The sequence below is a fragment of the Ctenopharyngodon idella genome, chromosome 15, assembly GCF_019924925.1.
Source record: "Ctenopharyngodon idella isolate HZGC_01 chromosome 15, HZGC01, whole genome shotgun sequence".
Classification (NCBI taxonomy): domain Eukaryota; kingdom Metazoa; phylum Chordata; class Actinopteri; order Cypriniformes; family Xenocyprididae; genus Ctenopharyngodon; species Ctenopharyngodon idella.
The window spans coordinates 20,629,481-20,644,574 of record NC_067234.1 but is presented as its reverse complement, the minus strand read 5'-3'; the positions used below and the strand labels follow the sequence as shown (position 1 = coordinate 20,644,574).

Sequence of the window (15,094 nt, the reverse complement as noted above, 5' to 3'; positions counted from 1 at the left end):
TATGCTCACCAAGGCTACATTTATTTAATCAAAAGTACAGAAAAACTGTATTATTGTGAAATAATATTACAATTTAACTGTTTAAATATATTTTAAAATGTAATTTTTTTCCTGTGAACAAAGCTGAATTTTCAGCATCATTACTCCAGTCTTCAGTGTCACATGATCCTTCAGAAATCATTCTAATATGGTGATTTGCTGCTTAAGAAACATTTATTCTGATCAATGATGAAAACAGCTGTGCTGCTTAATATTTTTGTATAAAATGGGATTAAGTTCTTTAACTTTTATATGTATAGATTTATAAGAAAATGTATAATTTTAAATGTAAAATAGATTAATGGCAGCACAACAAACATTACTGCCATATTACTTTTTTTATATATTCTTAATTTTTTTAATAATATAATAATATAATATAATATAATAATCTTTTATTAATAATCGTATTTTTGAATCAGTGGTTCGGATCGCGTATCAAACTGCCAAGGTCACATGAACCATTGAAATTTCAAAACACTTTTGACATAATGAAGCCTCGTTTACTGAAATCACTGATTCGAAACAAAAGGTTCGTAAAGCTTTGAAGCTTCATGAAGCAGTGTTTTGAAATCACCCAACACTAGATATTGTTGAATAAAGTTGTTATTTTGTTTTGTTTTTTGGCGCACAAAAAGTATTCTTGTCACTTCATAACATTAAGGTGTAGTCACATGAACTGTTTTAAATATAACTTTAGTACCTTTCTGGGCGTTTGAAAGTCTAAATTAACTTGCTTTCAATGGAGACCACACTGAGCCATCGGATTTTATCAAAAATATCTTCATTTGTGCTCTGAAGATGAACAAAGGTCTTACGAGTGTGGAACGACATGAGGGTGAGTAATTAATGACAGAACTTTCATTTTTGGGTGAACTAACTCTTTAAGACATGTTCTTGACAGGTTCCATGAGACTCACTCAATCAGTTCATTGGCGTAGGACTTCCACAGAAAGCTAGACCTCCAGGTGCACTGGTGGTCTTACATCACCATTCTTTCCACTCACAGCTGGAAAACCTGACTGATATTATTATTTTGGGAATAACAGAGTAACAACGTTGCTGTTTACACTTAGAGACATTCAAGACCTTGGTATGACTGTGGGCCTGTCCCAAATGCCACACTAAGCCGTTGTGGCTGCCCTTTGAGTTCACACTTTGGTGATGCCGCATAGACTGTTGGGTAACAATTCACTGTGGAGTGCACTGAGGTTGCATAGCAGCCACAAGGGGACGCTCATGATCACCCTTCTGAAACCTAAAAATGGAAAATGGGTCATCTCATGGAATTTACAGACACACAACAGTCAATGCATGTCCTCAAGAACTCAGGTACAATCACTTAATAGGGCCCTATGATTTTTAAAATTTACAATATAACATGGAATGTCACAGAATCTGGCAATATTAGGATGAAAAAAAAAAAATTAAAACTAGAGCTGTACTATTAATCAAACTGGGATATGAACTATAGTGTCTATGAATGTTAAACAGCAGAGAAGTATGCATGTTCTGCGCATCTCAGTTTGGCCTACTACACATACTCAGTCATGTGTGAAGCTCATAGTGTTTTCATCATCTGCTGTCTCACTAAATGAGGACATAAAGACAAGAACTTCATCCCCAGAGCTGCTCTGAGAATAACTTCACCAGCATTTCACCATTTAATATGATTAAAAAAAACTATTGTCAAATAGACAGATCTTCATTACACTCCACAAAATAAAAGTTTGGTTTAACTTGAAGAAGTTATGGCAGACGTATATAACTACTGTATATTACTATTGTACAGTAAAATGTACTTCTCAAAATAATAATATATTACAGTTTATTAAAACATTATTTTTCTAGGAATATTTTTCGTCCAAATCTCTGTTGTGTAGCACTTTGCTTGTGGCAGTGTTGTTGTAAGCGTAACTCTGAACCAGGAAGTTTTGGGAATTTTGAGGAGTTTGGAAACAGCAACAGCAACAATGACCAAGCATATAGGATAATGTGTAACTGCCATAGTAGCATCCAACTCAAACACTTGCATTTATCTTACGGTCTTATGCACTTCTTTATCCATTCATGGTACTCATTTAACGGAGTGTCTATTTACACTAAGTGCAAACAGCGTCCCTTGTTGGCAAACGCTATTTACACTAGCTCCACCCACCAATGTCTGGTTGGGCCAGTCAAGTATTAAAAAAGACGTGTGGAACTCAACGTCTTCAGTGGTGCAGCAGTAATGAGTAAGGCTCGCAGACCTGGCCTTTAACAAGATTGGCACAGGTTCGAATCCGCCTTTTGCCAAGCTCGCATTTATTTTCAATAAAAATGAAAATAATGTTCTAAAAGTGGGAATAAACGAACTAGTGCTTAATAATATTAAAAGTGTTTATTGGGTAGGGTTAGGGGAAGGTGTAGGGAGGGTTTTTATTCTCCCAATAAGGCAGCATCCATTTAATAATTTTAATAAATATAATCATTTACACTCTATGATATTATTGCATCCTGTTAATGTACAAAAATACTGAGGTGCAAATAGTATCTGCCAATATAAAGTATAGATAGCATCTAATTACAATTTACTCTTATTGCAAAGAACTTATAGCCTACTTTTACATGGTGTAAATAGAATATATTACTATTTTCACTTAGTGCAAACAGCCGCTGCCTTCATTTAATAGTTGTTAGTTACTTCTGCCTATCTTATGTTTATAAAATTCCTTTTATTTTACTTGTGTCTTCCTTGTGTTGATAATACAGTAAGAGGCTCAACAAGATAACAATATCTCACAAATCCTACAGATTAGGGCTGCACGATTAATCGTATTTTAATCGCGATAACGATATCTGCTGCTCTCGATTGATTACAAATGATCGTCCTGATATTTATCGTTATTTATCCTGAAAATGTGTTTTTTATACTTTCTTCCTGGTGTTTTACTTAATCTGTGCAATCTGGCAACTCTGTGCACGCGCTCCCTCTAAATGCGGAAGAAGCGTCGATGATCTAAAAACAAACATGTGCGCTGGAGCTTAGTGATCTCCACAACGAAATTCTGCTTCAATGAGAGTGTCATACAGCCAGTCTTTGTTTCTTCATAAGCCACTTGTGCTATTTTTGTGACTAAATCTGCCACGATCAAACCTTCAGCGATGAATTTTAACAAATGCAACATGGATCTCCACCTCACTGTTTGCAGAATAAATGTACTTTTGCAACCTATGTGACAATTCAATCGGGAAAATGAACATAATTTGGAATTACTGGAAATAATATTGAGTTTCACCGCTTTATCTTTTGAAGATAACGTTAAGCTTTTTCTTTATAACGGTTTTTATGGGAGGAAAACACTTAACGTGTAATTACATCTGCTTTGCTGTACATAGTATGGTTTATTAGTATGATGTTTACTGAGTTTGGTCTGTTAATATTACTGTCTTAGTACATTAAGCCACGTTAAGCGTTTTTCACGTTAAGCATTTTAGAATGTCCCTAGCCAGGGACAGTTTTATATACCAAAGACCATTGTTCTTGCTTTAGGAATTTGCAGGGCAATCTGAATCTGTGGTTTGTCTCATTTGTAAATGAACTGTGTTGCTTTAAAAATCTAATGTGAATACAGATTACAAAATGCTCAGCAAAACCATGTGTTTTGTATTGATTTACCATCTAACGAAGTTATCATAGTTGGTTAAATGAACTCGGTGTGCCACCTACAGGCCTTTTGGGTGAAGTGTAGGTTGGTAAAGAACGTGCAAAAATTGCCATAACTACATTACCCTTTTTGATAGAATAATCGTGATTATAATTTTAAGCAAAATAATCGTGATTATCCGTTTAACCATTATCGTGCAGCCCTACTACAGATTGGTCAGATTGGTTCTTCCAATACAATCCTTTTTTCTTTTTTTTCGTCAAGGCGTGTCCTTAGCTGGTGGCCTGTAATTTGTGAAGGAATCATCTGACACTTTCACTCACCTTAAGTGACATGACCAAAAATTTGCTACCTGTGAGACCCACTTAATTCTGGAGCCCGTACAGACCACAAACCTCTACAACGTTGAAGTTTAACTATAAAAACTGCTTTTTCTCTCAAAAATGTAAGAGTAAAAAAAAACAGCTGTGCAAAAAGTCCTAGACAAAAATTAGGTCTACACAAGATGAAAGAAACATTGCAAAATCAAGAATCTCTCACTTCAAGACATAAAAGGAGGCTGTTGTTCTACTTTGTGCACCACTGGTTTATAATCTAAAAATGTTAAAGAAGTTACACACCACAACTTTTCTGAAGCTCAGAAAACAAGTGATCAGGGCAACACATATCAATCCCAGTTTGAAGTTTACAGAGTCTCTTTAGTCATCTGAATTCCTGACACTTCATTCCCTCTGGTGATGCACAGCATGATTCAGAGCTGCCCGCAAGACCTTGTTGATTTTGACGCTTGCACTCATAAGAAACACTCCTGTTGCTCAGGGGCCTCTGATGCTGGGTTTGATCAAGAGCCGAGCAGCTATTGCGCTGGCACCTGCCTATATACAATTATATATGGGGAGGAGAGGGGATTTCAGGGGCCAGACAGGTGTGTGAGGCTCGCCCGGGGCTCCCCAGAGTCGGCAAAAGCCTCGCTGCTGCTGGAATGGGCCATGACACACAGATGTGTGTTCAGCATGACCCAGTCACCTCATAAACACACACCAAAAAACCACTTGTTCTACAAAAACACCAGACTACTGAGTGAAGCAAAATTCGAAGTTCTAAGGGCAAGAACCATGTGAAATCTGTATGCAACAAACAAAGTGTCTGAGAAAGAAATATATACTAAGAAAGGAAAGCGTGATACACTTGCTCTGTTCACACTGATCATGAATGATTATCAAGATTGAAACAAAGCACACAGAATGTTAACAATTTCTGAGCATTTTATTAAAGTATTATACTACAGTATATAATATTATTCAAAATACATAATATTTTACATAAAATACATGTACTATTTACAGTTAGGCCTAAACTACATTTAAAAAAAAAAAAAAAAAAAAAAAAAAAAAATCACAATTCAATTCAATTTATATTCACAAGCTTGTGATTCGATTCGATTCAATATTGATTATTTGGGGCACTTACATTTAAATGACACATAAGGACGTTTTTATAATAATAACGTTATAACACATTTTTAATTACAATATGTTTCTACTCGTTTTTATTTATTAATTTATTTTAAATAAAATCATTTAAAAGGTGGCTGTCCGCATACCTTCTGATGTTCATTCAAGTTTATTTCGTGCTGTAAGTAGTAGTAAAGCGGAAAAGGTGACCAGTTTGCTTTGCTCTGCAGCATCGCTTGATCTGAAAATTTACAGAATTTGAAAGCTGAGACTTTGTTTCATATGAGAAGTAACAAAGCACAAAGCTCATTGTGCTTTATTGGATGGAAGCCGCGCTACAATGCCAATTCTTTGGATTTAAGAATCGATATCAGTTCTTCAAAATGAGAATCGATTAAAATCGAGAAATAAATTTTTTAACCCAGCACTATAAAATAAATAATTAAGTTAATTGAAATAAAGCTGAAATTAAATATAATATAAATATTTAACTTCAACTTAAATGAAAATATCCTGGCATCTAATTGAAATAAAATGAGTTCAAGCTGAATTACTAAAATCCAAGTCACCATGAAATCAAAATTGACCATTCTTATTGGTTTTTTACAGAATATTACAGTGCTTATTATACATGATTTATCCGTGCACTAAGGCTGGGCGATTTTTCAGATTTTTTTTTATTAATTCGAATTTAATGTTTTGCCTCGATTTTATTATTTTTTTAAATCAAGAAATCGTGATTTTAAATAAAAATGTTAACAAGCGTTACAATTAGACATGTTGACAATACAGCAATGAAAACCGCATTAGGAGAAGAAAATGATCCGACCTCATGATGGCGCCGGCACGCCTGATTAACCGCTCTCATGTGACGCTCTATGAACGTAGAACACATCACTATTCTTAAGCGGTTGTTCATTCAGAAATGCTTTATTGCGTTATAAAAATGAGACACAGGCAGTGGAATGAGAAAAAAAGGCAAAGTTATTAAACGCGAGTTTACATGTCTTTTTTTTTTTAACTTGACCGCCGTGTTTTTAGAATGCCGATTCAGGGGTGAGACGCTGCAAAAGACGCGAGACACAAGTGCAATACCCAAACATTTCCGCCAAACATAAAAACAATAGGACAAATAGTGCAATGGAATGCAAAAACCTGTAAAGATCTACTACTGTATGTCTGATATTTCATGTTTGCATTATGATGACAGGCTGAAAGCTGCTGTTTTTTTCTGTTTTTACAAAGCATTTGCTCTTAATAATAGCCTATTACTGGTGTTATTACTTTTTGGCTAAGAAATATTTAGCATTTTCTTATTTCTGAGTGTTTCTGAGTATATAGGATGTGTTTAAGATAAGTTTGTACAACATTTGCATTCATATTTCAGGCATATTTCTGCAAAGATATTTAACAAATTGTTTTACATTACACCATGTTGATCACTTCATGTGTGCTGCACTTGGAGTGGAACTTTTTTTTAACCAGACTGTTAATAAAGAGAATGTTACTTAAATCATATTGTAGTTAAGTTGACTAGTTAAACAGTAAAAAAAAAAAAAAAAAAAAATCAAAATCATGAATCGGTCAATCGTTCTGGGGAAAAAAAAAAAAAAAAAAAAAAAAAATCGAGATTTTATTTTTTTGCCATATTGCCCAGCCCTACCGTGCACATGCATTTCTTTTAAAATCCATAATCTCGTAATCTTTAATCAAAAACGATAACCTCCCCTCCCCCTTAAAAAATGTTTGTTCTCTTCATGATGTGCGTCTCGGAGGAAGGTGGGACTAAATATCCTCAATAACTGACTCCAAATTCAGATCTGCCTCCATTTAGTTAGCAATGCCCAACTTGCTGCGATACAATCAATTCAAGAAAGGACATTTTTACATTTTTCAGAATTCCAGAAACTGTTTCGCTTGGATATACGTCACAATATGGAAAGAAAAGACTATCGCAACTTCCGTTTCAAAGCAAACTAAAACTAGAAGCTAAAGTTTGTAAACAAACTTTGATGTTGGCTTGAGAAAGCCTGAATAGGCAGTCAAAAGAGCCAAAGCAAATGTCTGTTCAGCGTTTTGGAGCTGGACCAGCCAAAAACAACAAAAAAATCTGTATTGGTATTGTTTTTTGTTTTGTTTGTTGTGACCGATGCTATTTTGTATTCTCATAAATACACATTATTACAGCAAAATTATACATACAATTTAAAGTTCACAGTAAGCAAAGCCAACATAATTAAAATGAAAACCAAAACTAAGAAACTAAACTACAAACTAAATAAAATAATGCTAAAATAGCAGTTTTGATGACACTATTTCTTTTTCTAAACGCATTATATTTGTATAAAAATATATAATCAAGCTCCGCTCTCTATTTTTCTCATTCAATATTCATTTTCACTCTGAAATATATCACAATAGTAGAACAAAAAATGTCAAATCGGTGTAAATAGTGTATCACAACAACAACAACAAAAAAAACATCAAAAATGTATACATTGTGTTTTTCTGGACAAAACCTCCATATATTTTGTTTAATTGTTATACTGTACACTTTTAATGCTTACAAGTTTGCATAATCTCATTACTTATGCTAGCAGGGAAAAATCTGCTAAACTTAATATTTATGAGAGATCAGGTGAAAAACAGCTTCTGTTTACCCATGCTGATTACTGATATTCAGGGCAATGTGTAAATGATTAACCTCTGTTAAATCAGCACACGCACTGCTCTTCTGTTCATTCTATTAGAATGTTTGTTTATCAGAGCATGACCCTTTGCAATCCGTCTGAGCTCAATAAGAGGGTTTCACCACCAAAAACCAATAAAACAAAGTTCATCTTACTTCCAAAAGACTTCACTCCCACCTAATGTTCAGTTGCCACAAGAAAATGTATAGCTTACATAGGTCAGGAGATGTAGTGGACTTTCATCACTCAGTTGCATAACAGTCAGTGCACAATATATGAAGCTGTGGTGCATATGAAGGAGATGCAAGATCGAATCTGGCTTGCAACATTTTAAAATACTGTTCAAATTATATAAAAATTCATTCATTTTTATGTACATTAATATAAATTTAGACCATTTAGTTTTGAAATAATTGAATGAGCAATTATTGGAAATATTAATATATGGGCAAATGTGAGCACGCTCTTGATAGGCTATCTCTTCTGAAATGCAACAGGACACACATGAGATTACTGGAGACTTTGTCTGGAGAAATATCTGAGAAGTATGTAAGCCACATTAAGGAAAAAACTTACGAAAATTATGACATAAAAAGTCAAAACTGACAAAGTCAAAATTATGGGATAAAAAGTTAATTACCCAAAGTCGAATTTCTTTTCATAATTATGACTTTTTATCTAAATTTTCAACTGTCAATTTCAACTTTTTGTCATAATGACTCTTTATCTCATAATTTCAACTTTCTCATAATTATATAATTTTGACGTTTTATCTCATACTTTCGACTTCTTTTTATCTCATAATTTGGACTTTTTATATCAGTTTTCGACTTTGTAAATTTCAACTGTCAAAATTGACTTGTCATAATTATGACTCAATTTCAACTTGTCAATTTTGACATTTTATCTAAATTTTGACATCTCAATTTCAACTTTTTAATCTCATCATTTTGACTTTTTGTCATAATTATCACTTTTTATCTCAAAATTTAAACTTTTTATGTCACAATAATGATTTGCAGAAGCATTTTTTCCCCCTTTTATGACAGAAATTCTAAATTTGCTCTCTATAATTATCACTGCAATCTAGGAGAAACAATTGAGATATTAAAGAGATCTCAATTGCAATTTCCCATTCCTATGGGCTCGCTCATCCAGAGCAAATTAAAGTAGCACAGAAATCTGAAGTGTTATTAACCTTCATTTCAAAAGAGTTTTACGGAACACGCTAAGAAGAGTATAGTCTCCTTAATAATCTTAGTTTCTTACATCCCATGTGGTCTTTCTGAGTCAATCCGTGACACACATTTCACACAACATTATTCCACTTTCGAAACCAGTTCCACAGAGAGGGGTAAAATTAGAAACCATGTACCATGTTTTTAGATACCTCGATGGCTACCCCTCAAGACTTTGGTGTTAATTAAAAAGATAATGAAGAACTCCATTTCACTTGTCAGTGGTCTCTGTGGCACTAATGAATGGAGAATGTCGAGTCATAAATATGCAGACTGTGCCACGCACACTTAATGTGTGCAACATCGCAATTAAGCATTGTTATCATTATAATCAAATGTAAAGAAGGTGCCATAGGACCCTGTATACCATGCATTAAAGTGAGGAGTGGTGAGCATACGGCTTCTGACAGTGTCACTCTCTGGATTGCAATTAAGTGCCATCTAATTGGTACAGAGCACTCAAAGTCTCCCGGCATAAGCAATCAGAATCTGGAGTACCAATTGTGCGTCACTGTTCATATACTCAAATATAACTCTGTTAAACTGTAACTATAATTATGAGTGACATTATAATTAGAAATTCAAGGTGGTCACCCCAAGTCATCCATCACTTTCGTGTAGGTCTTTTTGTATTAATAAGTGCGGCTAATAATATTTCTCTTTTCACTCATTTTAAGCATACTTGTATGGCTATGAATTGAATAGTAGCGTACTGCATACTAAGCAGTATTGAATACTAGGGCTTCCCCCGACTACAGATTTTTCTAGTCAACTAGTAGTCGTTCATTTAAGCCATTAGTCGACTAATCGCACGTTTATATTAATTTAATTTTTGTGTGCTTAAACGGACAAATACACAAAAATTTAAAAAAATTACACAAAAAAAGTCAAAATATGTATTTGTCCTATTGTTTGTAATTTAATTTTTTTATAGAATTACTGACTGTTTCAACGAGGGTCATTTTGGGTTTTTTATTATAGGGCCCTTGTTCCGCTACGCTGTTTCCACTGATCGCACATCATCATGCAGTAAGCACGCTAATACTTCAGCTTCCACACTCCACACAAATACTTGGATATGCACCTAATAATATTGCACATTTATGTAGGTTAACTTTAGAGTGAGCGGACATGTAAAGTAGGGCTGGGATGCTCTTCTTTGTGAGCATTTGAGCGTACGGTTAAAAACTTGCCCAGAGCGCCATCTGCTGTTAAAAACTAAGCTCAGAATCGATTCGAGAGAGAATGACGATGCATTCGGAAAATCTCAGAATCGATTTATTCTCCAAGCACTAATGTAAAGTTGCTACTACAACATGTTTCAAATGATAAGCCATATTTGAGGTCGAATGATGATAGGCGAACATGTAAAGTAGGGCTGGGACAACAAAATATTGAATCACAAATCGAGAAATGATTCTGGATTGATTCTGAGATTTTCCGAATTCATCGCGATTCTCTCTTGAATCAATTCTGAGCTTAGTTTTTAACAGCAGATGGCACTGCATGCTTTAGAAACAGCTGTACTCTGCTCTCTTCCAATTTCTTACACACACCACTTGAACCTTCTATAAAATAATCATTCATAAAGTTCAAAAAGGTTGAAGCGAATTACAAGGGTCTTTTCAGTGGCTGTTTACATTAATCTCGAGTCATAAAAGCATTCTGAGGTGCAAGTACACAGCCGAATGCACGAGCGCTCTTCTTTGTGAGTATTTGAGGGTACGGTTAAAAGCTTGCCCAGAGCGCCATCTGCTGTTAAAAACTAAGCTCAGAATCGATTCGAGAGAGAATGACGATGTATTCGGAAAATCTCAGAATTGATTTACTCTCCAAGCACTAATGTAAAGTTGCTACTACAACTGTTTCAAATGATAAGCCATATTTGAGGTCGAAGGATGAGAGGGGAACATGTAAAGCAGGGCTGGGACAACAAAATGTTGAATCGCAAGTCGAGAAATGATTCTGGATCGATTCTGAGATTTTTACAAATTCATCGCGATTCAATTCTGAGCTTAGTTTTTAACAGCAGATGGCACTGCATGCTTTAGAAACAGCTGTACTCTGCTTCCTTCCAATTTCTTACACACACCACTTGAACCTTCTATAAAATAATCATTCATAAAGTTCAAAAAGGTTGAAGCGAATTACAAGGGTCTTTTCAGTGGGCTGTTTACATTAATCTCGAGTCATAAAAGCATTCTGAGGTGCACGTACATAGCCGAATGCACAAGCGCTCTTCTTCGTGAGCATTTGAGCGTACGGTTAAAAGCTTGCCTAGAGCGCCATCTGCTGTTAAAAACTAAGCTCAGAATTGATTCGAGAGAATCACGATGCATTCGGAAAATATCAGAATCGATCCACGAATCGAGATTAATCGATTTATTCTCCCAGCACTAATGTAAAGTTTCTACTACAACATGTTTCAAATGAAAAGCCATATTTGAGGTCGAAGGATGATAAACGAACTTCTGGATTTCCTGGCCGACATACTGTAATTACCACAAGGAACTGTCATTAACAATCTGTCCCTCATGGACTGCGTGACTTTGCCATAAGTTTTCTTCTGCGACTAACCAACTAATAAAATTTTGGTCGGCTTAGCCTCTTCTAGTCAACTAACGTTTAGTCGACTATTAGGGGGCAGCCCTACTGAATACTCCTGATGTAAAAAAAAATGTCACATGAGACCGTACAATTTATGCAATTATAAAGAATGTAGTATGTTACATTGTAACAATAGAGCCTTGTAACAATAGAGGCCAAAAATAAATGCCTTCATTTGAATTCTTTCTACCAACTGCTCAAAAATTGAGGATACATCTACAGTATGCTGCCTGAAAGCATCTTAAAAAACAGGATGCAACATAAATATTAGATTTATATAAACAGAAATTCTGCATACCCAACAGCAGTGGTGGACAGTAAATAAAATAATAATTTGTTACATTTATATAGCACTTTTCTCAGCACTTGAAGTGCTTTACATATGGAAGGGGGAATCTCCTCAACCATCACGAGTGTGCAGCCTCCACCTGGATGATGCGACGGCAGCCATACTGCGCCAGAACGCCCACCACACACCAGCTTATTGGTGGAGAAGAGATGGAGTGATGAAGCCGATCAGGCCATGATGATGGACAGAGGCCAATGGGGAAATATGGCCACAGAGAGACAACATCTCACCCCGAAGGACGGTGCTTTTTTCTTTTTTTCTTTTCTTTTTTTGTGACAGTATGATGTCCCCATCACAATACAGGTGTGTTAGCACCCACAAAGACGACAGGTTGAGCACCCCCTGCTGGCCTCACCAACATCTCTTTCAGCAGCAACCTAGTTTTCCCAGGAGGTCTCCCATCCAGGTACTAACCAGGCTCAACCCTGCTTAGCTTCAGTGTGCGACCAGTCTTGGGCTACAGGATGATAGATGCTGGCAAAGTATTTTTACTTTGTCACAATTAACTTCAGTTCACAAACCGCACTCAACACTTAATTTGTGAACTGGACCAATCCGATTACATCTGTTCTTGCGTGTTGGCTAGTTTTGTTGCGGCGCAGACCTGCAACCCTGATTCAGAGCTGGAGTGTATGCGCGACTGATGGCGCGACAAACAAGTTACTAATTTCAAATTTTTAGGATTTATTATTGTAAATGAATATCATATTTAGGTCACAACTGTTAGTCGTTTGTGAGCTAAATCTTCTTTAAAAGGGTGAGCCAATTGTATGAAATGCTTGAATGGACATGTCCACATTTGTGTATTACCGTTTGAATGGGGTAGTTTTAGATAAAAACTAAACATAGCATTAAAATAACGCAAATGAATGCCTATTCATCTTCCCCGCTACCATAGCAGTTTCAAATATTAAAAAACGAGCACGTCTGCATAGCGTTTTCTCTATGTGATGTCTGTTTTTATATTGTATGTTTAAATTTGCCAACACACATTTAGTTTTTCCTTACTTTTTTATAGGCTACTATATGGTATATTTTGTTATTCTCACTTGTTTACACACTTGAATTATCAGTCATTGTCAGTGTATGACAAGTTTTTGTAATATTGCAGAACAATAAATATTAGGGTAGGATGGGGGAAGATGCCCCCTTAAAGGGATAGTTCACCCAAAAATAAAAAATTCTGTCATCATTTACTTACCCTCAAGTTGTTCCAAACCTGTATAAATTTATTTGTTCTGTTGAACACAAAGGAAGCTATTTTGAAGAATGTGGGAAACTGAACAGTTTTGGGACACCATTGACTTCCATAGTATTTTTTTTCTACTATGGAAGTCAATGGTGCCCCAAAGCGGCCTGGTTACAAACATTCTTCAAAATATCTTCCTTTGTGTTCAGCAGAACAAAGAAATTAGATTTGGGGGTGAGTAAATGATGACAGAATTTTCATTTTTGGGTGAACTATCCCTTTAAGAACAATGTGGATTTACCTTTAGATCACTATTTTCCAGAGACACAAAATTAGATCAATTAACCGGTTAATTAAATAACCTAATAATTAAACTGTTTGACTGACTAAATCACACAAATGTTGATATTCAGATGAAATGACAAAATTTATTTAAAAAAAAAAAAATATTGCGTATTCATTCATCAAAAGTGCTGAGATGAGATTTTGTCATCTATGGTCATCTATGACATCTTGCCCCAGGGGGCATCTTACCCCAACCTACCCTAAGTGTCTGCATAATCTATCATTTTCCTTATTGACTAGTGCTGGCTTCTTGACAATTCATATTAATTCATAATGACGTCAGACTAAGCTGTAACATATTTGATACCTATTATTATCATTATTATTGTCATTGTTGTTGCTGTACACACTAACAGTGCACTATGAGTGAGTAAATGGATGTGTGGGGTCAGAGCGTGAGAACAGTGTCGCAGAATGCGTGACAGTTGTCAGCCCTGACTATGACGCACTTCTAAATCACTAACAAATTGATGTCCTACTGCCTTAAAGCAGCATTTTATTATTTGTTCTGGTCCTGAAGTTGAAACGTGTTCAGAAGAAGTGAACTGTCATCGCCATCAACCTTCCATAGTAACCATCAGATGTCCACATTTACATATTCAGTAGGGCACTCGTAGCACTTATACATCAAGGCGGCGAGCATATAGCAGCTGTCTCTTAATGGACACCACACTGAATTAATATAACAAGTCAAATGTGCCGGGTGTGAAGGGCTGACAGACAGACATGCGTGTCATTGTGCATTTGGGACGGGAACAGGACTATTACCCAGCGACAAGATGCAAATAACTCTTAAAAGCGCGTATTACCTCCTCTGGAAGTCCTTTTCAAAGGGTTTGAGGTAAGGATCCATTTGCAGAAGAGAGTTCAATTGAGGAATTGTAACATTATCCTCTGAATCTGCCATGTTCGCGCCAGACCACTGAGACCAGAGCAATCGAGCACCGACTCCCTCGTTTGTTTAAAGCGTGAGATTGCTGCTTTCACTAGGGAGAAATGAGTAGCGGTTTGTGTTGCACTGTCATTTGAGACACAGTCAAAGGGTCATGTTTTCATTATGCCCTGCCCATATGAAAACGAGAGGATGTGGCTTCATGCGCTCATTTTTTTTCATGTTTGTTCTTAAATGACAGCGTGGTGCTTTAAGGGAACCGCGGAAGTGTTTAAACTAGGGAGTGGATGATTTTTGGGGGGAGGCGGGGAGTGTAATCATTGAACTTTTTCGCCCTTGACAAAGTTCAAACTGGACATGGACAGACCCTCTACTGTCCATATCACTGTTACACTGTAAATGTAATATATGGTAAAAGGTAATCGAATATAAACAGATATGCATCATCTAGGAATGAAAAATAATGGTTAGTGTGCATGAATTTCCTGTCATGTAGTATGACCTACTATACTGTTTTTATAATAATATGAATATGAATAACATATATTGCTAGCATATGTATAATGGGCTTATGTAAAGATTGTTTTAAGTTCACTTCAATAAAAGTTATATATTTTAAACCCTATTAAATGTCAAAGATGGTT

At 35.7% G+C, this 15,094-nt stretch overlaps 1 protein-coding gene across 2 annotated transcripts in view; it reads right to left on the bottom strand.

The window, feature by feature from the left end:
• The window catches only part of gbe1b (glucan (1,4-alpha-), branching enzyme 1b), a 148,687-nt gene extending 134,090 nt beyond the window's left edge, over positions 1-14,597 (bottom strand). The window contains exon 1 of one of the 2 annotated variants that reach the window (XM_051863507.1): positions 14,368-14,597. In XM_051863507.1, coding sequence (XP_051719467.1) covers positions 14,368-14,465 — 98 coding nt within the window. In that variant the 5' untranslated portion in view covers positions 14,466-14,597. The remainder of the gene's footprint in view (positions 1-14,367) is intronic. The other variant, XM_051863506.1, reaches the window with a different exon arrangement.
• Between the last annotated feature and the right edge of the window lie 497 nt (positions 14,598-15,094).